Source organism: Elephas maximus, chromosome 2 (genome assembly GCF_024166365.1).
Source record: "Elephas maximus indicus isolate mEleMax1 chromosome 2, mEleMax1 primary haplotype, whole genome shotgun sequence".
NCBI lineage: Eukaryota > Metazoa > Chordata > Mammalia > Proboscidea > Elephantidae > Elephas > Elephas maximus.
The window spans coordinates 86,253,838-86,276,460 of record NC_064820.1 but is presented as its reverse complement, the minus strand read 5'-3'; the positions used below and the strand labels follow the sequence as shown (position 1 = coordinate 86,276,460).

General features: G+C 41.7%; 1 protein-coding gene across 5 annotated transcripts in view; it reads right to left on the bottom strand.

Annotated features, from left to right (window-relative positions):
• Window positions 1-22,623, bottom strand: part of RASGRF2 (Ras protein specific guanine nucleotide releasing factor 2) — a 287,549-nt gene that overhangs the window by 23,065 nt on the left and 241,861 nt on the right. For 4 of the 5 annotated variants that reach the window (XM_049866653.1, XM_049866663.1, XM_049866673.1 and 1 more), the window contains exons 19-22: window positions 12,507-12,619; window positions 3,587-3,647; window positions 3,155-3,258; window positions 1,004-1,088 (exon numbers count right to left, since the gene is read on the bottom strand). In XM_049866653.1, coding sequence (XP_049722610.1) covers window positions 1,004-1,088; window positions 3,155-3,258; window positions 3,587-3,647; window positions 12,507-12,619 — 363 coding nt within the window. The remainder of the gene's footprint in view (window positions 1-1,003; window positions 1,089-3,154; window positions 3,259-3,586; window positions 3,648-12,506; window positions 12,620-22,623) is intronic. The other variant, XM_049866693.1, reaches the window with a different exon arrangement.

Below are 22,623 nucleotides of genomic sequence, written 5' to 3'. Positions count from 1 at the left end.
TGGAGGTCTGAGGGTCTGGAGGTTGGAATCAAGCCTCTGATTTGAGTGTCCATTTTATGTCCCAAGTGTATATATGGCACAGGCAATAGAGGTTTATTTTTCACAGCAGAGGCTCTGCTGCTCAGGGACTAGCCTAGACAGCTCGTGGGCATGGACACCCATTAAGTGACAGGGTTCACTCAGCGTTTACGTGCTGCGCATGGGCCCTGTGCAAAGCACTGTCTTAGGAATCTGCACTGTTGTTTTTGTATTTTGATTCTGGATGACTTCTTACTTTACCTACTGGGTTCCTGGTAATCTTTTTTTTTTTTTAATAAATATACCTTTGTTCCTTTTACTGTCATTTAGTGGACCTGGAAAGGGAGCCTTCCCTTTGAATGGCTAAGCCTGAAGACAATCCCATATCTGTTACTAGTTCCACCAAAGGACTAAGATCATCAGGACAGAACCAATTAAGAGTTTGTGGATATAAAAGCAACTCCTAGTCTTACTGCTGGACAAAAGCAAAGTTGGGAGACAGACCAACAGCCAGTCACCATTGCAGAGACCGACAACAACAATGCAATTATGCACAAAGAAGCCCCTTCCAACTTGGAGATATCATTTGGGCTGAATGTTCAGTAATGATGAGACGTTGCACCAACCCAACCTTACTGTCACCAGCTATCACCAGGGGCCACATGTGCTTCTGTTAGAACTGGTCAATTTATGACCATGAAGTAATTATGGATATGATAAGGACAATAACAGCAACCTATACATTATCGAGCACCTAACAGACTTGGGTACCATCAAAGGTGAACCTCTTACATCTAGAAGTTAACTAAAAATTATGAAATCACTGTGGGCACTTAGAACAGATTTAACCTTGTCTTTAATATTCCATCAGTTCGTTAAAAAAGCATGTGGCAGGGTTGCTTTATTTTAGAGAAGGAGTCTTAAGACCCTGATGTTCACCTTCCTGTAATGAGCCCAAGGTTTTATGTTTCTGAAGGCTACTCACATCATTAAAGTGTTGGCTGGTTTTCATGATGTAAGGTGTTCTTTCATTTTTATCCAGCTTCATCCACCCCTGCCCAAGAAACTCTCTGAAAGTTCGAAACAAAACACAAAACCAATTAACTTTTCCTTAAATGTGGTTATGATCCTGCATAATTAGCATGAATATCAGATGTGATGTGACCCTGTCCAAAATGTCACCTGGCACCTGCTGCTACTGATCATCTCCAAGAAGCTTTAGCTCAACACTAGCATTCCACTACTCATGCCAAAAAGTTTTTTTTTTTTTCCTTTCTGTTTCCAGCTTTCTCTTATAATTGTTTGGAACTTTCTCCCTATTAGGATAATTATAAAAGTTTCTTTTCAAGTAGACACATGAGACTATGCGGGCAGATCCTGATGGAGGTGAGACATGAAGGCAGAGGGAGACAGGAGCTGGTTGAATGGACACAGGGAATATAGGGCAGAGAGAAGGAGTGTGCTGTCACATTGTAGGGAGAGCAACTAGGGTCACATAACAATGTGTATGTAAGTTTTTGTATGAGAAACTGACTTGAACTGTAAACTTTCACTTAAAGCACAATGAAAATAAATAACAGTTTCTTTGAACTTGGAAAATAATGACCAGCACAAGAGAAAGACGTTAAGTACTAACTCAGAAATCGACTACTTTCCATGAATTAACTTTAAAAAACACTAAGGCTTCGCAGAGGATCCAAAAAACCTATCACTGCTAAACACGTTAATCAAAAACAGCAGTTTTTCCTCCACTTTGTGCTGGCATTCCCTGGGAACATGCAGGTTCTAAATGTAGGGTCTTTCTCCCCAGAGCCCAGAACAGTGTCGGTATATGGGAAAGGCAGAATACATGCTTGTTCCACAAGCAACGGACAATTAAGATGAAGCATGTAGGAATTATTTTGTAAGAACATAAAAAAAGCAATTCGAAATGAAATCATTCTGACAGGTTGTTAATACAGAAATGTGGACTGAATCCCTGGGCATACTCTGTTCCTTGCTGTTGTTGATAGTGCTCCCATCCTGCAGAGCTGTGGGCATAAAAGTATTCAGTTCCACAGATGAAAATACCTGATAGGTGTTCGCACAAGTACAGAGGAAGGGACAGGGAGGAGAGGTAGGAAGGGTCCCAGGAAGAGACCGTGCCAAGCCACACAGGACAGTTCTGGCTTTGCTTCTTCCCCTCCTCTTCCCCTTCCCCTCCTGACTGGTAGGTTGTAGGGAGTTTGGGTGAGGTGGAGGTAGTAGCAGAAGAGGATTGGATGAAGCACCCTGGTTCCTAACTGGGTATTCAAATAATCACACACACACACACACCAAAAAAAACGTTGCTATCGAGTCAATTCCGGTTCATAGCAACCCTATGGGATGAGTTTCCAAGGAGCCACTGGTGGATTAGAACTGCTGACCTTTTGGTTAGCAGGCAAGCTCTTACAGGGTTCATTTTTGTGCCCAATGGGACCACATTCCTGTTTTGATTTTTTTCCCCCATGTTTACATATAGGTCTATGAGTGCCGCAAGAAGGGAAGGGAAGGGAAAGATGACAAAATGCGTAAAAGAAGAGTGTTCTGGGCCTCACTCCAATCTACTCCAATCAGAATCTCTGAGGGGGCAAGTGCATGTGTGCATCTAGAAATCTGCATTTTTAACGAACTTCCCAAATAGTTCCTTGGGAGGTCCAAACAGTTAATATGCTCAGCTGCTAACCAAAAAGTTGGAGGTTCAAGTCCACCCAGAGGAGCCTTGGAAGAAAGGCCTGGCAATCTACTTCTAAAAAATCAGCTGTTGAAAACCCAGTGGAGCACAGTTCTACTCTAACACACATGGGGTCGCTGTGAGCCGGAATAGACTCAATGGCAACTGCTTTCTGTATTAAGGCTCCTATAATTCAAAGGCATGAGACTACAGAGAGATCGGTTTGACGGTAACTGCAGTACATATAGAAGCACAGAGTGACAGACTTGAGAGTCCCCAAATAAAGATTTCCAACACCAACCAGATCCAAAAGACATTCAAGTGGGACCAGAACGGATTAAGACTCACTCCCCTGCATGTATGATCTGCCTGAGGAATAATGTCAACTTCCCAGCCAGCTAGTCCTGCTGGAGCTCTGCCTCAGGGAAGGGCAGCACTCACTCATAGGGGATGCTTCTGAACACGATGTGGTCCAGGAGGGTGATCTGCTCAGCCAGCTCCATGGCTGACAAGGTCTCAAAGCATTCAGCCTTCAGATAGTCGGTCTGCAAGAGAGGAGGGAGGGAGGTGAAACATAGGCCGGGAGCAATGCATCTGCCATCTCACTGGCCGAGAGGCGAGGCAGACAGCTGCATCTGCTGAAGGACAGAATCTGTCAGTGGATTCTAGCTATGAAAGGACATGGCTAACAGCTAAAAAACATGAAAGCCAACATTCAGATCATGGACTAACTGCTAAACACCAAAACAAATGTGGATTATCTCAGTGATCGAGCATATTGTCAATAGTCTGTTACCAATTATAAGTGTATCACTTGCCTTCGAGAGATAACTTGCACATCATTGTGCTGGATAAAACTGTAGCTGAACTCACCATTTGAATGATATCCTCTAATTTTAGGTGGATGTCATCTTGATCATCTTGTGAAAGGGCCCTAAAAAAAAAAAAAAAACAGTCCTCATGAAGAAAAAGGCAAGCTGCTTAAGCTGGGAATGAACTACAAAATGCAGTTTGAAATGCAAGAAATCTTAATAACAGGAGAAACAGTGTGCAGGGGAGGGGAAGGGTATATGGAAACTCTGTACTTCCTGTACAATTTTTCCGTAAACCTGAAATTACTCTAAAAAATAAAGCCTATTTAAAAAGAAAAGTGAGAAAGGATACAGCTCCCCCAACTCCCCCCAAAAAAAAAAAATGCAGTTTAGCCGCTCTGAGGGTCTGAGTCAGTGAGGCTGTGAGCTTTGCACACAAAGGGATGCTAAGCTGGAGGCTGTGGAGACAGGTATGATTCTCCCAGGTCATTGACGAAACCGAAGACACATGTAAAAGACACAAGAGAATAATCAAGAGAGCTGATTTGTAACGAGGAGACAACTTGTGACATAAAAACCAGTATCCGTGGAGTTGATTCTGACTGATGGCAACCTCAAGTGTGTCACAGTAGAACTGTGCTGCATAGGTTTTTCAATGGTGATTTTTGGGGGAATACATTGCCAGGCCTCTCTTCACACTCCTTTGGGGAGACTTGTAAAGCCACCCTTTCAGTTAGCAGCTGATCATGTTAACTGTTTGTACCATTCAGGGACTTCGCTTGTTAAATAAAACAATCACTGTCAAAGTGAACCTGAAGGTAAGTGGGTGTGCTCTGCATTACTGAGAGGATCTGTGATGTCAGTGTGGGCTTCTTGTAATAATACCAGTGACTAATAATACAACAGGCTTTCCTCAGAAGCAAAGTCAGTCTGAGCTTCTGCTGACTTCCTTCATAGGCCTGTGTGCCTCCTTCCACTCTCTTCTAGCTCCTACCCTGGGCCTTTGCCACTGATATAGAGGCAGAGGAACCTGCTAGGAGCCACCTTCCCATCCATGCAGACCAGGAGCTCAGAGGAGTTCTGATGTGGCAAAGTTTGAACAATACGAGAGAGAAGCCAGCAGATAAAATTTTTCTGTTTTTCTTCCCAGATGGACTTTCCCCCAGACACATTTGGTCCCATAACCCCACGCACAGTATTTTTCAGCACTCAACAAATATTTTTTTGATAAATGACAAATGAATAAACACATACGTAAGTGAATACGTAAGTGGATACTGTTTTTAGGGTGGGAGTGACATTTTCTATCCAACAGGAAGTTCAACTCCAGAAGAATTAGACTGAGTAGGCATCCAACTCTACAACTTGCCATCTGGGCCAAGCATTTACAATTTTCCAAAATGAAGGCACAGTCACATATTAAAAGTATTAAAATATTTAAATGGTCCAAAACCATGTCCGCTGTCTGCCAGATGAAGTTAGTTTTAAAGGAATTGTGTTCTGAAGTGATTAAAATCACTACAGCCACCCTCAAAAACACCAAATCAACAGAGATTTGTTATTGTTATGCCCGCTATGTGCTGGGCATGTGTTGAGCACTTCATGTTTCTTATTTCCCATACCATAGAAAAACCCTTGTGAGTGGGCATTATTATCCCCATTTTACAGATGAGGAAACTAAAGCTCAGGGTTTCAGTTCTACTGTGTTCTCCCTGTTACTCGATGCTCCTCATAAGAAGGCATCTGGACCGTCCATCTAAGGATCCCACATAGAGTAGACAGTCGATAAATATCAATTCCCTTTCCCTTCCCATTCAAAGCAGTCCCTGGGTGGTGCAAATGGCTAACACACTCAGCTACTAACCGAAAAGCTGGTGGTTTGAGTCCACCCAGAGATAACTTGGAAGAAAGGCCTGGTGATCTACTTCAAAAAAATCAGCCACTGAAAACCCAGTGGAGCGCAGTTCTATTCTGACACACATGAGGTTGCCATAACTCACAGTTGACTTGACATCAACTGTTTTGTTTTTCAAAAGCTCAACGCTGGTTACCAGGGAGCAGGCTCTTTCTAGATTCTTGTCAGCAATTTGCCATTGCATTTGTGAGCACAACAAAAGTACTGCTCATATGGTAAAGGGCAGATTGAGAGGGAAAATAAGTAAACACAAATCTTTCTCCAAAGACTATTAAATCATGTTTAAGAACTATACATTGAAGATAACAATGACTCTTTCCCGAAGTGTACGTCATTCTATCCACTCTAGGCTGCTGGGAAGAGTCCTATGACCCTAAACTATGTGCACCAATGGATAAGGTCTTCCTTTTTTTTTTTTAATTTTATTAGGCTAGAAAATAGCCTTCTCTTGGAAAGAAATGGTCAAGAAGTTAGCATCTATCAAATGTTCTTCCTCCCCTCAGTGATCTCAGCCTAATGTTCCAAGATAAACTCCGGTTCTGCTAAGTTAGCTGACATTTTCCATCTTCCAAAGGGCCTTGTTGGTGCGACTTTGGGTTCTGTGAGGTTCAGCATTGACCTTTTCATTACCTCAGTTCAATAAAGGGACCATCCAAGAGGCCAATCACTGTTTCTTTTAATCTCTTGTCATGTCTGGTATCTACAAAAAATCTTTACAATGTATCGATTCTGAATCTCTACAGATTCAGAAGATAGCTGGTGAGACAACTTTGGAGGATGGTATTTTGGAAATATGAAAGTGTTGAGCAGAGGTTTTTATTCACAAGGAGGGCAACAAACTACAGCAATTAAGCATGTTCACCATAAGGTAAGCCCCTGTGAGACGGAGTCAGGGATGGTTCATCACAGAAGGATTTAGCCCAGGACCCACACAGGTGCACAGGGATGTATTACTGTCATATATGTTTAAATATGGAGTCCCAGGGTGATGCTAACAGTTAACACGCTCAGCTGCTAACTGAAAGGTTAGCAGTTTGAGGCCACCCAGGGGCACCTCAGAAGAAAAGCCTAGCGATCTACTTCTGAAAAATCTGCCACTGCAAACCCTACAGAGCACAGTTCTACTCTGACACAGGTGGGGTCATCATAAGTCGGAATCAACTTGACAGCACCTGATGAGTGTTTAAACACACGTTTATATGCTTACATCTCCCAGTTCTCTGACAGACTGTATCTAAGTCTCTAATGTCAAAGCTACATTTAACTGAGACAGGACTGGGTTTTCTCTCACAATTCTAACCTGCATTTGCTGGTAGTATGTTCAGAAATGTCTTGCCCTTCAGATGGGGAAGCCTCTGCACCCCGGTCCAGTTGCCACAGAGGAAAGATTTGCCTCTAATCTTCTGCCTACGTTCAGGCTCTGATGAACACTCCAGGGCCCTGGGTTCTCCCCACAACTATCAGACAGTATAATCAGTTTAATAATTGTGCCTTTATAGGGGAACATCAGGGAATCCTAAAAGAAAACACGATTATACAAGTTCTCTAAATGGAAAGATTCCTTTCAAAAAATTCAATTGTAGAGATCAAGCAGTTAAAAACAGAGCTAAGAGTAAATGGCCCTTGCTTGGGGATGGGCCACACGTTCTGGGTGGCTCACTGGTCACTGGTACTTGCTGACCTGCTGCCGATGGCACAACTGGCCATTGACCCTGTGCCACCATCTTCCACTGACTTTGTGAATGTTTGAACCCCCTACTCGCCTCATCCTCTGGGACCAGCCAGACCCTCTCCCCCTTCCTATGCTGTCTCAAGCAAGTCTTTCCTTCTCTCCAGGCTTACCCGGACCCGTGGCTACTTATGCCCTGGCATGTTACAAAGGAACATGACCCCAACAGTTTAGCCAAGTTAATACAGAATGTTTGCCTTGAGCATTGTGCTCTTATAATTATCTATATGAGTATAAACTGACAACAGTTAATCTAAAGCACAGATGAGAACTTCAAGGGGCAGAAACCTATATTAATGGTGATAAAACAATATGGGTAGAGATAGTGAGAATGGTGATACCATGTGAAATATGTAACCAATGTTCTTGAACTGTTCATGTAGAAATTGTGAATAGATGTATGTTTGGTTGTATATATTGCCACCAAAAATAAACAAAACATCAAAAAAAAAAAAAAAAAAGGAACATGTTCTTAAGTACATGAAAATCTTTAATAATAAAGGCTCCTGGCTTTGGCTAGAAGTGATTTACTGTTTGTTTCCCAATTAAGAAATGTACTGTTTGTTTCCAATTTAAGAAATGAACTAACAAGAAAATCTTTATGTTTCAGGGTTGTTTAGTAACCCTTTTTTTTTTTTCCCTCATATACTACATGATGTTTTCTCACAAAGAAGTGTCATGAATGATGACAGTTCTTCAGTTGATGGTTACACCCAGGTCTTACTCAGTAATTCTACTTTCTAATCATTCTGACATGATTTTTAAAAATATAAATATATAAATTTCATATGTATAAACATACATGTCTGATATGAAAGGTTATCAGAGGCCCTAAGAGAAATCAAGGCATGTGACAAAAATGTTTCACTTGTTGCTGTCAGGTGCCATTGAGTCAGTTCCAACTCATAATGAGCCCATGTACAACAGAATGAAACATTGCCCGATCTTGCACCATCCTCACAACTGTCGCTATGCTGAGCCCATCGTTGCAGCCACTATGTCAATCCATCTTGTTGAGGGTCTTCTGTTTTTTCACTGACCCTCTACTTTACCAAGCATGATGTCCTTCTTGGGGGACTGGTCCATCCTGATAACATGTCCAAAGTATGTGAGACAGAGTCTCACTATCCTTGCTTCTAAGGAGCATTCTGTCTGTACTTCTTCTAAGACAGATTTGTTCATTCTTCTGGCAGCCCATGACATACTCAATATTTATTCTTTGCCAACACCAAAGGTGTCCATTCTTCTTCCGTCTCTTCATTCATTGCCCAGCTTTAACATGTATATGAGGCAATTGAAAATACCATGACTTGGGTCAGGAGCGCCTTAATCCTCAAAGTGACATCTTTGGTTTTGAACACTTTAAAGACATCTTCTGCGGAAGATTGGCCTGATGCAATATGTCGTTTGATTTCTTGACTGCTGCTTCCATGGGCATTGGTTGCAGATCCAAGTAAAATGAAATTCATGACAACTTCAATCTTTTCTCCATTTAGCACAATGTTGCTTATTGGTCCAGTTGTGAGAATTTTTGTTTTCTCTATGTTGAGGTATAATCCATACTGAAGGCTGTGGTCTTTGATCTTCATTAGTAAGTGCTTCAAGTCCTCTTAACTTTCAGCAAGCATTTGCATAACACAGGTTGTTAATGAGTCTTCCTCCAATCCTGATGCTCTGTTCTTCTTTATATAGTCCAGCTTCTCAGATTATTCCCTCAGCATACAGACTGAATAAGTATGGTGAAAGGATACAAGCCTGATGCACACCTTTCCTGACTTTAAAACATGTAGTATCCCATGAAGTTTCACTTATTCCTCCTATAATCACAATCTCATGTGTCCAGGTAGGAATCCCTTAAACATGGCTCAGTGGGAGTGAGTTACTTGGCAAGGAAAATTCAATCATGGATCAATTTCTTGCACCGTAACTTTTGCCCAAATTTATTCACTGGCAGACTGGAAAGACAAATCAGTGACCCTGGGACCCAGATGACCCAAACTGGGACTCAGGGTCTGGCTCAGCTAACAGTCTGGTGGCCCCCATGGGAGTCTGATTGCTTTAGGTGCTATCCCATGGAAGTTTATTTTGGACTAAATGAGGGCTTGTTTTGGGCTCATGGGAAGAGAGATGATCAGGAATGGGAAATGGACAGGGTAGTATAACATGTTTTCCCTGCTTGGCCCCTTGTGTGGATTTTGAATCCTTACGGTGAAAGATAAAGGATCCCTGATGGCCCCTAAGAACAACAACATAGTGCAAGACATGGAACCAGGAGCTGAAGTAGCTGTGTTCATGAAAGACTGAGACTCTGGGCTGAACAGGACTGCTCTGGGCCCAGGTGGTACAGGGATGGGGCAGCTGTATCTTTCTCAGCTTTTTGACAGAACAATGGTGACTTCAGAAGATTGGCAGACAGTATCCTTGCAAAAACAATGGTGTTCACAATGAGGTCACAGGCCTCAGTGGTCCTGACAGGGTCTCTCCCTGAAGTGGCTGGGAGCAGTGGGCTTGAATAAAGACACTGAGGCAGAAATACGACTGTATTCCTGAGTATATGCATCTTGGTACTTTGAGAATACATTGGGAAGACTTCGCAAGAGACTAGAATCCTCTGTGGGCAGCTGGGAGCAACAAGTCAATATATCATTTTCTTTTTCTTTTAAAAAATAGCATTAAGTGGGTTATGCCTGTGCGTTCTTTTTTGTAACAGTTTTATTAAGACACAATTCATATACCATATAATTCACCCATTTAAAGTGTACAATTCAATGATTGTTAGTATATTCACAGAGTTGTGCAACCTTGAATTAGGTTTTACTTTTATTATCATCTCTTTTGTATATAGAAGGTAATGAGGCCTAAGAAAAACTGAGTTTGACTAAAACCTAGGCCTGTTTTCTCTTGGGCCATTTTGCTTTGGTGGCAGAAACCATTTCTCTCAAGAGCTACTGTCAGTGCTTTCTAAGCTACTACTGCTGCTACTACTATTACTACTAATAATAGCAATGACAATATGAGTGCTAATTATGTTTCAGGCTATATGATAACTTCTTTACACATATTAGATCATATAATCATCACAACAACCCAATAAGGCAGGTATTGTCAGCCTCATTTTATAGATGAAGAAACTGGGGTTCAGATTGGTTAAGAAACTTGACAGCTATAAGTGGCTCAGCCACAGATTTAAACCTGCGGCATCCTGTAAAAGTTAGAATCAGATTCTGCTCATGTTATACCCCCAGACTGTACCATTTACTAAAAGTTCGATTCCTTAACAGTCTTAACACCTCTAGTTCTTGGGTCATTTATTCAGCAAAGAGAATTGGCACAACTTAAGCCAGATGAATAATAAAGATCTGGGATGGTAAATAGGATTCATCTTGTGTCAGTTCCAGTTAGCTGGTAGTGCCAGATAACTCAGTTCTGAGGCCAGCTTTCGGCTCAGGCTGAAAGCCTCTCGGGATTGATTAGTAACGTCTAACATGTTGCGAGTGGACTGGCAACAAGAGGGCTTCATATGGGCCAATCCTGACAGGCTTTCCCAGTGTGATCACCCTCATTCCCCTAACAGCTAATCAGTACAATGACCCTCTTGGCAAAAACTTCCAGAATGTAGTTTTTAAATATCAGTGTTTTAAATACAAAGAACATAAAAAATACACTGTTTACATGAAGAGAAAAGGAACAGCCATCATTCACAGACATAATCATTCAACCACTGAAACCAGGTTTTCCCGGAATATGTATTTAAATTTTTAAAATCTGAAAACAGACACAGTAATTTAGGTGTCACAACAGTTAAGCGCTCAACTACAAGCTCAAAGGTTGGCAGTTTGAATCCACTCAGAGACTCCTGGGAAGACAGGCCTGGTGACCTGCCTCTGAAAGGTCACAGCCTTGAAAACACTATGGAACAGTTTTCCTCTGCACACATGGGGTCACCACGAGCTGGACTCAACTCGACAGCAACTAACAAAAACAACTAACCTAAAGGTTGACAGTTTGAACCCACCCACTAGTGCCACAGAAGACAGGCCTGGTGATCTGCTTCCATAAAGATTACAGCCAAGAAAATCCCATGGGAAGTTCTACTCTGTAACACATGGGGTCACCATGAGTCAGAATCAACTCTACAGCACCAGAGTTTTTTGTTTATTTTGTTTTTCATGTTTATCTAGATTTTTTCATGGAACGGAAAAAGCAAAGAAGGCTCCTATACCAAAGAAGGGTCTGGCTATGGAATCTTGAGCTAACAGGAGCTGAGAAGGGCTTATGGGCTGGTTGCTAAAAAGTTACAGTCCAAAATATGGCACTGTTGCATCAGGGAGGGGCTTTAAGATCCATAGTGGACTGAGCTAAAATTGACTCCCCTCCATACACAGGCATTCTAGATAACACGGAACAAAAAACAATATAGCAAACTTGGAAGAAAGAAGGGATAACCCAGGGGTTGTAAATGAAGAGGGAACTAGAAGTCAAGCTGGTAAAGGAGCACCAGGTCCTAGCAGAGAGATGCTAGGCTTTCTACCCCCAAGTAGGGACAGAGATTTTAGCCACGAATGAGATGGGAAACTGTAACATTTCAGACATTTCAGTCTTCACACAGCACATTGATGGCTGCCCTCCTCGTATATAATGGACTAGAAGAAAATCCACCCACCAGTTCAGGAAACTATAAGAAATCTTGTTACCTGCCTGGATTCCGGGAATAACAACTATGGACACAAACAAACGTGAGAAGGCAAAAGTTCAAGCCTTTATCACATAGAAGCGTGGGACCCACATTTATACAACCTTTGTGATGTGGAAATCCTAAACCAAAAAACTGACATAAAAATTGGTCTAGGACCAGAGAAACAGGTAAGGCAAACGACCAGGTAACTAACTACTTTATGGCAGCACAGAAAAACTACCACCTTGCTTATAAATACCAGCTTACAATAAACAATTAGAACCCAAATAAGGGAGGGAAAAAAAGAAGTTGTCTTCAATGCCTGCTGGACTCCCAGGAGAAGGCTCCCTAAGCTTCCTGCCTTAACTCTGGGTGCTATAGTAAGCTACTGTTTCCCACACAAGTAGGCGCAATTGCACTCCATGCAATTTAGGTAACTCAGTCCTAAAGTCCAGGGAACCTTCTGAAGCAGAAGCCTTCTCCAAGGCAGCAGACCCAACCTGCCCTCAGGAACAAGAAGATGATCTTACCTTACCAGTGATCCTAGAATCCCTGATACCCCCAGGAGTCTAGGATTTATCATTCTGGTTTGATAGGATCTTATTTAATACAAAAAAAGAACAAATAAATGTTATTCAACAGGCATCTGCAATTGCTTTTACCTCAGGATATTTGCAGTGGCTTTCCTTTCCTGGGGAAGAAGGTCTGGGTCCCGCAAAACTTCTTCTAGTAAATTTAGGACGTTCATCTTTAATTCATTGTCAAGTTCAAAATCCTATAAAATAAAACAAAACTTTTTTATTTGGGTTTTGAAGGGTTTAGCTCTATGACACTTAAGATCATTGTTATGATAAATTCTCTAGAGGCTACATGTGGGAATTAAAATGTATGGACCCTAGGGGTCACCCCACAGAGCCTTATTTAATTGGTTTGGGATACAGCCCTCTTGATATTTCTCATAAACTGCTCAGATGACACTAATGTGTAGCCTGGGTTAGAACTGCTCCTTCTTCTAGGGGCAGGAATTTGGCAGGGTCCTTAATGAAGCTTACAAGACTCTTCTCTCCCACTGCTGCACCCCTGTAATCCCCAACACACCCCACACATCACACACTCATCCTATTCTAGAATTAACACATTTGGTGTCTCAAAGAAATACGTGGTTCCTTTAGCCTGGAACATTGTGCCTCCTCCTCACATGTTTATTCATCTTTCAGGTCTAGGAAGTGACAGACATTCTCTCAGGAGCCCTCAATTTACCCAATGTGGCTAGGAGATTTCTTTCATGTTTCGTGGTGCCCACTATCATAACTCACTGTATTGTAAGGGCCAATTGAATTGACTGGTTTCCATTGGTCTATGAGTAACATCAGTGGCTGGGTCAAAGCAACGGCCCGAAAAATATTTGTTGCAAGAATAAAATCTGTCATTGGGGCAGTGACTTGAATGAAAACCCACAAAATAGATATGCTAAGGGCTAAAGAACAAATGATATTCACAAACTGATGGGGATATGTCAAAAACTTAGGAGGAAGATTGAAGGAGTAGCCACTAGGCAAATTTGGGACCATATGAGCATTAAAATGAATAATGACGGTAATGAGTAATAACCCATTGAATAAAAAGAGTCCACACGTCTCTACTGATGCTCACAAACAAATGCATAGATAAGTACACAGAGGTAGTAGAAGATAAGACCATTGTTTACAGTGGAATTCCAACTAATAAATGCAAACGAATAAAAGAATTAGAAGCCATCTTCAACCACAGCAGTAATAACTGATTCAGGCAAGAATGACCAGTGGGTGCTGAAATGGCTGAGTGAAATTTATTGGGAAACAGAACATTAATAGTCTCAGAGTACCTCCCGCCCCCACCACCCCGAGATTACTTTTACTAACAAAGAGAGAATCCAGCATATATCACCTCAACCAAGTGACCAAAGATACATCATCAATAGTGGGACAAACCAACATCATATACCCACTGCCGTAATGCTCTGAGAAAAAAATATCACTTACTTAGTATTTCTGCCAAAAATGCATAATCTTAATCTAAATGTGGGGAAGCAGGCAAACCCAGTGGAGGGATATTCTACAAAACAACTGCTCTGTACTCTTCAAAAAATTTCAATGTCATGAAAGACAAAGTGCATCAAAGGGACAAGAACTAAATGCAACACATGATCCTGGATGGGGTCTGGAATCAAGGGAAAACTGCTATAAGGGACACGACTAGGACAAGCAGCAAAAACTGAATCAGGTCTATGTATCAGTTGACAGTATTCTACTAGTGCTACGTTTTCCTGAATTTGATAATTTCGGTGTGACTATGTAAAAGCACTTCCTTGTTCTTAAGAGGGAGGGAGGGAAAGATAGAAGGGGGGGCAGAGATAGAATAAATGTGGCAAAAAAGTTAACAATTAGTGATTCTAGGTGTGTCCCCATATACAATGTTTTGATTCTCTAGATTTGAAATTTCAAGATAAAAAGTTAAAAAGAATAAAAAGGCAGAATTATGGCTATTACACGCTTTGATTAGATGCATTCTTATAAAACACAGGCAACATACCAGGATTGTTAGGTATTAGAAGTGAACTGAACAGCTTGCAAGGGTCCTACTCTGATAGACTTTATCTGTGTGTGTGCAGGCGGGAGTGTTTATTTTCCCTCCTACATAAACTTTTTATAACTGCCTTTTCACTTTAAGGACAGCACATTTTTTTTTTTTTTTTGTGCTTTAGGTGAAGGTTTACAGAGCTAATCAGTTCCTCATTAAATAATTAATATACATATTGTTTTGTGACATTGGTTGCCAACCCCGTGGTGTGTCAACATTCTCCCTTCTCGACCTTTTTCCATTCGTCCAGCTTTTCTGTTTCCTCTCCTGCCTTCTTGTCCTTGCCCCTTGGCTGGTGTGCTCATTTAGTCTTATATATATGGTTGAGCTACATGTATTATTGTTTATGGGCCTGTCTAATCTTTGGCTGGAGCCCTGGTGGCGCAGTGGTTAAGAGCTCGGCTGCTAATCAAAAGGTCAGCAGTTTGAATCTGCCAGCTGCTCCTTAGAAACCCTAGGGGGCAATTCTACTCAGTCCTGTGGGGTAATTATGACTTGGAATTGACTTGACAGTAATGGGTTTGTAATCTCTGGCTAAAGTGTGTATCTCAGGAGTAGCTTCAGTACTAAGTAAGGACAATAATTTTGAAGCACTGACACTCTGAGATTTTTAAACGATTGGAAAGAACATTGCTAATTTCAATGAATCAGATAAAAAGAAAACAGGTAGCATACTTCCACTGTATTTAATAAATTAGGGACAAAAAGTCCCTAATTTCACAAACTGTGGACAATGCAAAGGTTGAATGCAATGTTTTAGTGCCTCAGATTGGTGGGGAAATACATCATTCTTCTCAATGTTTCAGTTCACTATTTGACAATCAGTATCCATTACTACAATGGGAGCAGGGGCAGTTCAGTGGTAGACTTCTTGCCTTCCATGTGGGACACCAGGGTTCGATTCCCGGCCAATGCACCGCAAGCACAGCCACCACCCATCTGTCAGTGGAAGCGTGCATGTTGCTATGATGCTGAACAGGTTTCAGTGGAGCTTCCGGACTAAGACAGACTAGGAAGAAAGGCCTAGTGATCTACTTCTGAAAATCAGCCAATGAAAACACTATGGATCAACCAATCATGGGGATGGTGCAGGACCAGGCAGCATTTTGTTCTGTTGTGCACGGGGCTGCCATGAGTCAGGGCCAACTGGATGGTAGCTAACAGCAACAACAATACCTACTTCTTTAGGGACAGGAGCCACTGGGGCAGGAGGGCAACACGTGTTAATATCTCTTCTCAATTTTAGGAGTTCAGAGAATATATTTTTCTTAAAAATTCAGCTACTTATTAATAACTTTATTGCTGTTGATTTTTTCTTTTAAAATGCATGCAAGGAGAAGAGAGTAATATTTTGCCGTCAGTTTTTTTTTTTTTTTTTTTGATTGTTGTTGTTCCCTCATCCTCCTTTCACGGTAAAGGAAAGATGCTTGAAAACAGTTAATGAACTCACATACTTCAATCTGTGTGTACTACCAAGGAATCTGTCGGCCAGTGGGAGCTTATTTCTTAGTGAATATTTGATATATAATAGTGAGACACAGTCCTCGGGTAGTTCTGCCAAGTTTCTAACGCTGTAAATAATCTGACGATCATAAATGGCAGGATTAGCGTGAAGGACATCAGAATAGTGTTTGGACCTTGCTGACTGCTAATTAGCGGTTTAATCAACAAGCATCATTGAGCACCTACTGTGCCCCATAAGGCACCTACTAGGCTCAACAGGTGAAACACTTTTGAGGTTCCAGGAAGGCACGTTGTTTTGAAAGGTCTTTTTAAAGAAAACAGGATATAATTTTATTATTCTGAGATTTGGACTAGCCTGAGAGAGACCTCTGAAATACTTCGTGAAATCTCCCGAGACACTATCTGAAGCACGATAAATGGTTACAGTTGAATATCTGCTCAGCTGATGATTTAGTTAATATAAAGCAGATTGTCTAATAACAGCTAGTACAAAATGCAAGCGTTATTGATCTTAATGTCCCCCTATATTTGTTGTAGAGAAAAACTTGAATGCTGGGAGGCTTATTAAGGGTTTAAAACAATTGCACTTGGGGAACTACACAGCGCACTGAAAAGGGAACCATGTAGTCCAGAGCAGTTTCATCATATAAGTATTTTTATGAGGTAAATAAGGTACTAAACTACAGAGAGGGCAGTTATAGGAAAATCAATGAATGTTGTAACAATCTGATTGATTTCTGATGATTAATAGTATAGTTAGTGATTACAGATAGTTTCACAGGACGCTTAGGTCATGGTCACAAGATGCTTACATGTATTTTCTTCATCTATCTTGCAAAAACACTTTACTGGCAACAGTACTCAGGCAACACTCTTACTGAGTACGTCAAGTACGTACTCTGACGAGCACCTTCTTGGAGGTAGTAGTCAAGGCGTCCACAAGATGGCACTCCTAGGTCAGATGGATTCTTGGGAGTCAGCACCCACCTTTATGCCCAACCTGGGAAACTGAGTGCAGAGTGGGAAGGGCCCTGAGTAGGGAACTGACTGCTGAAGGTTATTACACAAAGCTTCGTGCTCGCAAATGAGTAAACCCTGTGGCACACAAGGCAATCTGAGGCATATCATTGCAACTTAATTTTTGTTTTCAGTTCATGAAGCAGAGATGAGGAGAGAGAAAACTGGGAAAAACAAACAAAAAACCAGCCACCTGCTGTCAAAGAGGGAGAGCCCAGCGAATGTGAAATTTTTACATTCCGATCTCTAAAAAAAGAGACCACATCTCTCTTTCTACAACAATTACTGAGCACCTTATTATATAAGGCTCTGGAGGAGAGGCAGAGCAGCAAACAGAAGTCTGGGCAGGTAGGCAGATGGACACATTAGCCAAAGGCAGGTGAGAGCTTGACAACATGTGAATGAATCTTAGGAGAGGGGCTGGACCTGGCATGTAGGTCTGGGAACCACTTGCAAAGAGGTGACAGTTCAAGCAGAGAGCAACTGTCATGGGATGGATGGAGTGTGACATCTAGCAAATGCTTAAACAAACAAATAAACCAAAAAGGAGCCCTGGTGGCACAGTAGTTAAGTGCTTAGCCGCTAACTGAAAGGTTGGCCTTTTGAACCCACCAGCCACTCCATAGGAGAAAGGCGTGGCAGTCTGCTTCTGTAAAGATTACAGCCTTGGAAACTCTATGGGGCAGTTATACTTACTCTGTTCTATAGGGCACCATCTAGTCAATTTTGACTCGTAGTAACTCATGTGACAGAGCAGACCTTCCCTATATGGTTTGCCTCACAGGGTTTTCCTGGCTGCAGGCAAAGCAGTCGTTAGCTAAGTGCCAGGTCTTCCTCCCATGGAGCCGCTGGATGGGCTTGAACCACCAATCTTCCAATTAGCAGCCAAGCCCTTAACTGCTCTTGCCACCAGTGCTCCTTGGGAAATGCTTCCAAACCAACCCACCACCACTGAGTTGATTCCAACTCATAGAGACTCTCTAGGACAGAGTAGAGCTGCCCCACTGGGTTTCCAAGGCTGTAAATCTTTATGGAAGCAGACTGCTACGTCTTTCTCCCACAGAGCGACTGGTAGGTTCAATTGCCAACCTTCTGGTTAGCAGCTGAGCGCTTTAACCACTGTGCCAACAGGGTTCCTTAGCAAATGCTTAGGAACTCGAAATTACTGTATTGGTTTCCTAGGCTTCTGTAACAAAATACCACAAAGTAGGTGCCTTAAAACAACAGAAATTTATTGTCTCGCAGTTCTGGAGGCCAGAAGTTCGAAATTAATTTGTCAGCAGGGCCATGCTCTCTATGAATGCTCTAGGGGAGGATACTCCCTAGCCTCTTCCTAGCTTCTACTGGTTGCCAGCTATCCTTGGCTTATAGGTGCCTTACTTCAGTCTCTGCCTCCACCATCAAATGGCCTTCTTACTGTGTCTCTGGGCCCCAATTTTCTCTTGTTAGAAGGACACCAGCCATCAGGCTAGGACCTACCCTAATCCAGCATGGCCTCATTTTAACTTAATGACATCTGCAAAGACCGTATTTCCAAATAAGGCCACATTCATAAGTACTGGAGTTAGGATTTCAAGGTATCTTTTTGTAGGACACAATTCAACCCATAACAATGACCAACCGAAGATGTTAGAACCCTCTTAGATAAGCTATTGTGAGATGAGAATATTTCAATCATTATTTTATTAAGATGCTTTTCTCAGACACATTCATACATGATGAGGAATGTCAATATTTTCTCACAGGTTGGTGAACAATTTGAGGTAATGAGAGTCATAACTAAATTAACACTTAGGGAGAGCTTGCCACATGCCAGGTAATTAATACTATAACCACTTCATTATCTAATTTACCTCAGTAGCAATCCTGTAACTTATTTACCATCATTATTATTTCCATTTTTATTGTTATTATTCCCTTTTTACATACGAGGCAGTTAAGGTACAGAAATTTTAAGTATCTTGTCTGAAGTCACACAGCTAGAAAGTGGCAGGTCCAGGATTTGAACCCAGGCAGTCTTGGCTAAAGTCAAAGCTTTTAAGTGCTACGCCACACGGCCTCTTGAGAAAAAGAAACTATCAGTGAATTAGTACCAGCTGGCTTGGGGAGGGCTGGACTGAAAAACACCTTAAAGAGTAGCTGGTTACCGTACTGAGTCAGAAATTGTTTCCCACCTATACAAACAACCAGTTGAGGCAGGGATCTTGGGACTTAGGTTTCCAGTGAGAACAAACTAATCATATTAATAAGACTAGACCATAGGACGCAGAAATTATCTGTGAAGCAGTAAATCGGATTCTCCAGCACTATAAAACTAATCCCTGTTGACAGTTTAGGCATTTGGAAATTGCTTTCATTCTTTCAGGAGAGCAGGATAATAATTAGTAATATACTACATATGGCCCAGGGAACTCTAGGACATTGGGAAAATCTGATTCAATAAACACAGTTTGAGGGTAAAGAGAATTATGAGAGTAATTTTCTCACTTTAATCAGTACAGTGTATTCCTAACTATGGCCAGAGTTTTTAAAAGGAAAGTGGAAATACTGCAGAGCAAAGTAAAACCAAGTAAATAATTTTAAAACCCAGAACAAAGGGCTCATAAGGAAGCAGCTTAGAATGTTTCAAGCTCAAAAACAAGAGACTGGGTTTAACCTAGTGGTTTTCAAAAAATAAAAGCATTTGACTCTGTCTTCTATGGTAATAAAAGACGAAGAATTTAATTTCTATCGTGGTGTGGACTTAGATTTGATTTGGGCCATTTTGCAAACTGGCAAACCAAGTATCTTAGTTACCTAGTGCTGCTGCAACAGAAATACCCCAAGTGGATGGCTTTAACAAACAGAAATTTATTCTCTCACAGTCTAGGAGGCTAGAAGTATAAATTCAGGGCACTAGCTCCTGGGGGAGGTCTTCTCTCTCTGTCAGTTCTGGGGCAATGTTCTCGTTATCAATCCCCCCTGGCCTAAGAGCTCCTCAGCACAGGGACCCCAGTCCAAAGGACACACTTTGCTCCAAGTGCTTCTCTCTTGGTGGTATGAGATCCCTATCCTCTCTGCTCAATTTTCTCTTCTATATCTCAAAAGAGACTGACTCAAGATACAACCTGATCCTGTAGATTGAGGCCTGCCTCATTTACATAACTCTCTTAATCCTGCCTCATAGATGTTAGGATTTACAAAACAGGATAATCACATCAAATCACAATATGGTGGACAATCACTCAATACTGGGAATCGTGGCCTAGCCAAGTTGACACACATTTTGGGGGGACAAAATTCAATCCATAACACCAAGGCAAAGGTGCGGAGTGATTATCTCCCCTACCACACACACATAAATCATTGCTGTCGAGTTGATTTTCACTTATAGTGACCCTATAGGACAGAGTAGAACTGCCCCATAGGGTTTCCAGGGAGTGGCTGGTGGATTTGAACTGCCGATCTTTTGGTTAGCAGCCTAGCTCTTAATCACTGTGTCACCAGGGCTCCCAAGATGTATGCAAATCAACCTTGACAGGAATAGGACACATACCTCTCTGGTTACTCATTTTCCTGAACTAGAGATAACAAGCCTCTAAATCTGTGGTTTTCAATCCTTTTGGAGGGGAAGCTTTACTCAGAACTTTCATATTTAAACCTGATCCCAAGGGAGTCTGTGCTTGCTAAAAGCTGGGACAAGGGACCCACACACCACCTGCTTGGCCTTGTCAATCTGCCACCACTCTGCTCTGCCTGTCTCCACGCCATCTCTGGGCAACAATGACTCTGAATCAGGATTTCTCACTAAGAAGTGAAATGATAGGATTCTCCAGTACTCCCACTGCCTTCCTACACACATATTTTTAAATATATGTTTATATTTTTCACTTTCATACTACAGAAAGAACAGCTTAATTGGAAAAACATAAGGAAGGGCAATAAGTTTAGAATTACACCCTACAAAGCAATACTATAGTAATTTCAAACTTTATGCTGCCTGTTCAACACTCACACCACCTGTCACCGCCAAGGCGATTCCAACTCATGGCAGCCTCATGTGTGTCAGACTAGAGCTGTGTTCTGTAGGGTTTCCAAGGGCTGATTTTTGGGAAGTAGGCCACCAGGCTTTTCTCCTAAGGCACCTCTGGATGGACCTGAACCTCCAACCTTTGGTTTAGCAGCCAAGCACATTAACCGTTTCCACCACCCAGGAACTCCATTCAATACTTAAAAAAATAAAAATTCATTTCTGTCGAGTCAGTTCTGACATGGTGATTCCATATGAGCAGAGCAGAAATTTACTCCATGGGGTTTTCAAGGCTGGGACCTTTCAGAAACACATCACCAGGCCTTTCTTCTGAGGCACCTATGAGGGGTTTGAACTGCCTACCTTTACGTTAGTAGTTGAGCACTTGACCGTTTGCAACTCCCTGCGGCTGACTGTTGCTGCATGCCTTCAAGTTGCTTCCGACTCATAGCGACCCTATAGAACAGAGCAGAACTGCCCCATAGGGTTTCCTAGGCTGTAGTCTTCATGAGAGCAGATCGCCAGGTCTGGCAGGTTCACACCACTGACATTTCAGTTAACGGTCAAGCATTTAACCATTGTACCACCAGTGTTCCTTTTCCCCAGGGGCTCACTAATTATTAATTACTCATAAGTTTCTAGAATCTTCAAAGAAGAACAGAATATATAGGAAATGTATATCTGACTATAATCTAGGAGCTAAGTTTCCCCAGAAAAGGTAGTAAAGCCCAGATATATTAAACCCCAAATTTGGTAAGCACAGTACTTTACTACTCCTGGTAGGGCCTCAAATATTTGTTGAATGAATGGACAAAAGTCCATGGGGGAGATTACTTGACTTCGAGACAAGCGGTAATAAGCCACCTAATTTTCTTCTTCAACTGGGTAGATTAGGAAATTGGCAGATGTGAAGTGGGAGGCTACTAGGAAAAGGCACAGTACAAACGTGGAAGATATGTTAGAACAAAAATAACTGGGAAGAGCAAATGGCAATGAATGACACCAACTCAGTGAGAAAAAAAATCTAGAAAACCATTTATTCGATCATTTTCTGACAAATGACTCTACATTTGAATGACTTGCTAAAACAGCCTCTAGTTCTGAGCAGCTTATACTCACAAGAATATTTGAACACTGCCCCACAGCCCTGAAATCGAATTGCTCCCAAGCTTACATCTTTAAGCCTCAAAACGGAATGAGTCAGTTCAAAAACAATTTTATCAGAAAAGAGAGACTTTTTCCAGATGCCATATTTTCTACTGGTTTCTAGATCGGTGGTTAATTGATATGATTGTAGCTTCCAAGACAGTGACAAAGACTGCAGAGAAAACGAAAAGTTTGGAAGTGCCTGCTTTTCATCATGATTTTTTAATTTCCTTGGTTACCCCAAACCCATGAAGTTGATTCCGACTCATAGCGATCCTATGGGACAGAGTGGAACTGCCTTATAGGGTTACCAAGGCTGTAAATCTTTACAGAAACAGACTGCCACATCCTTCTCCTAAAGAATGGCTGGTAGGTTTGAACCACCAACCTTTTGGTTTGCAGCAGAGCACTTAACTGCTGCACCACCAGGGCTCCTTATTTCCTTGGCTGTGTAATGCTAATTGCCAACAAATTATCTGGGAGTTTAACTCTAATGTAAGCCTTAGGAAAATACTAGAAAGTGG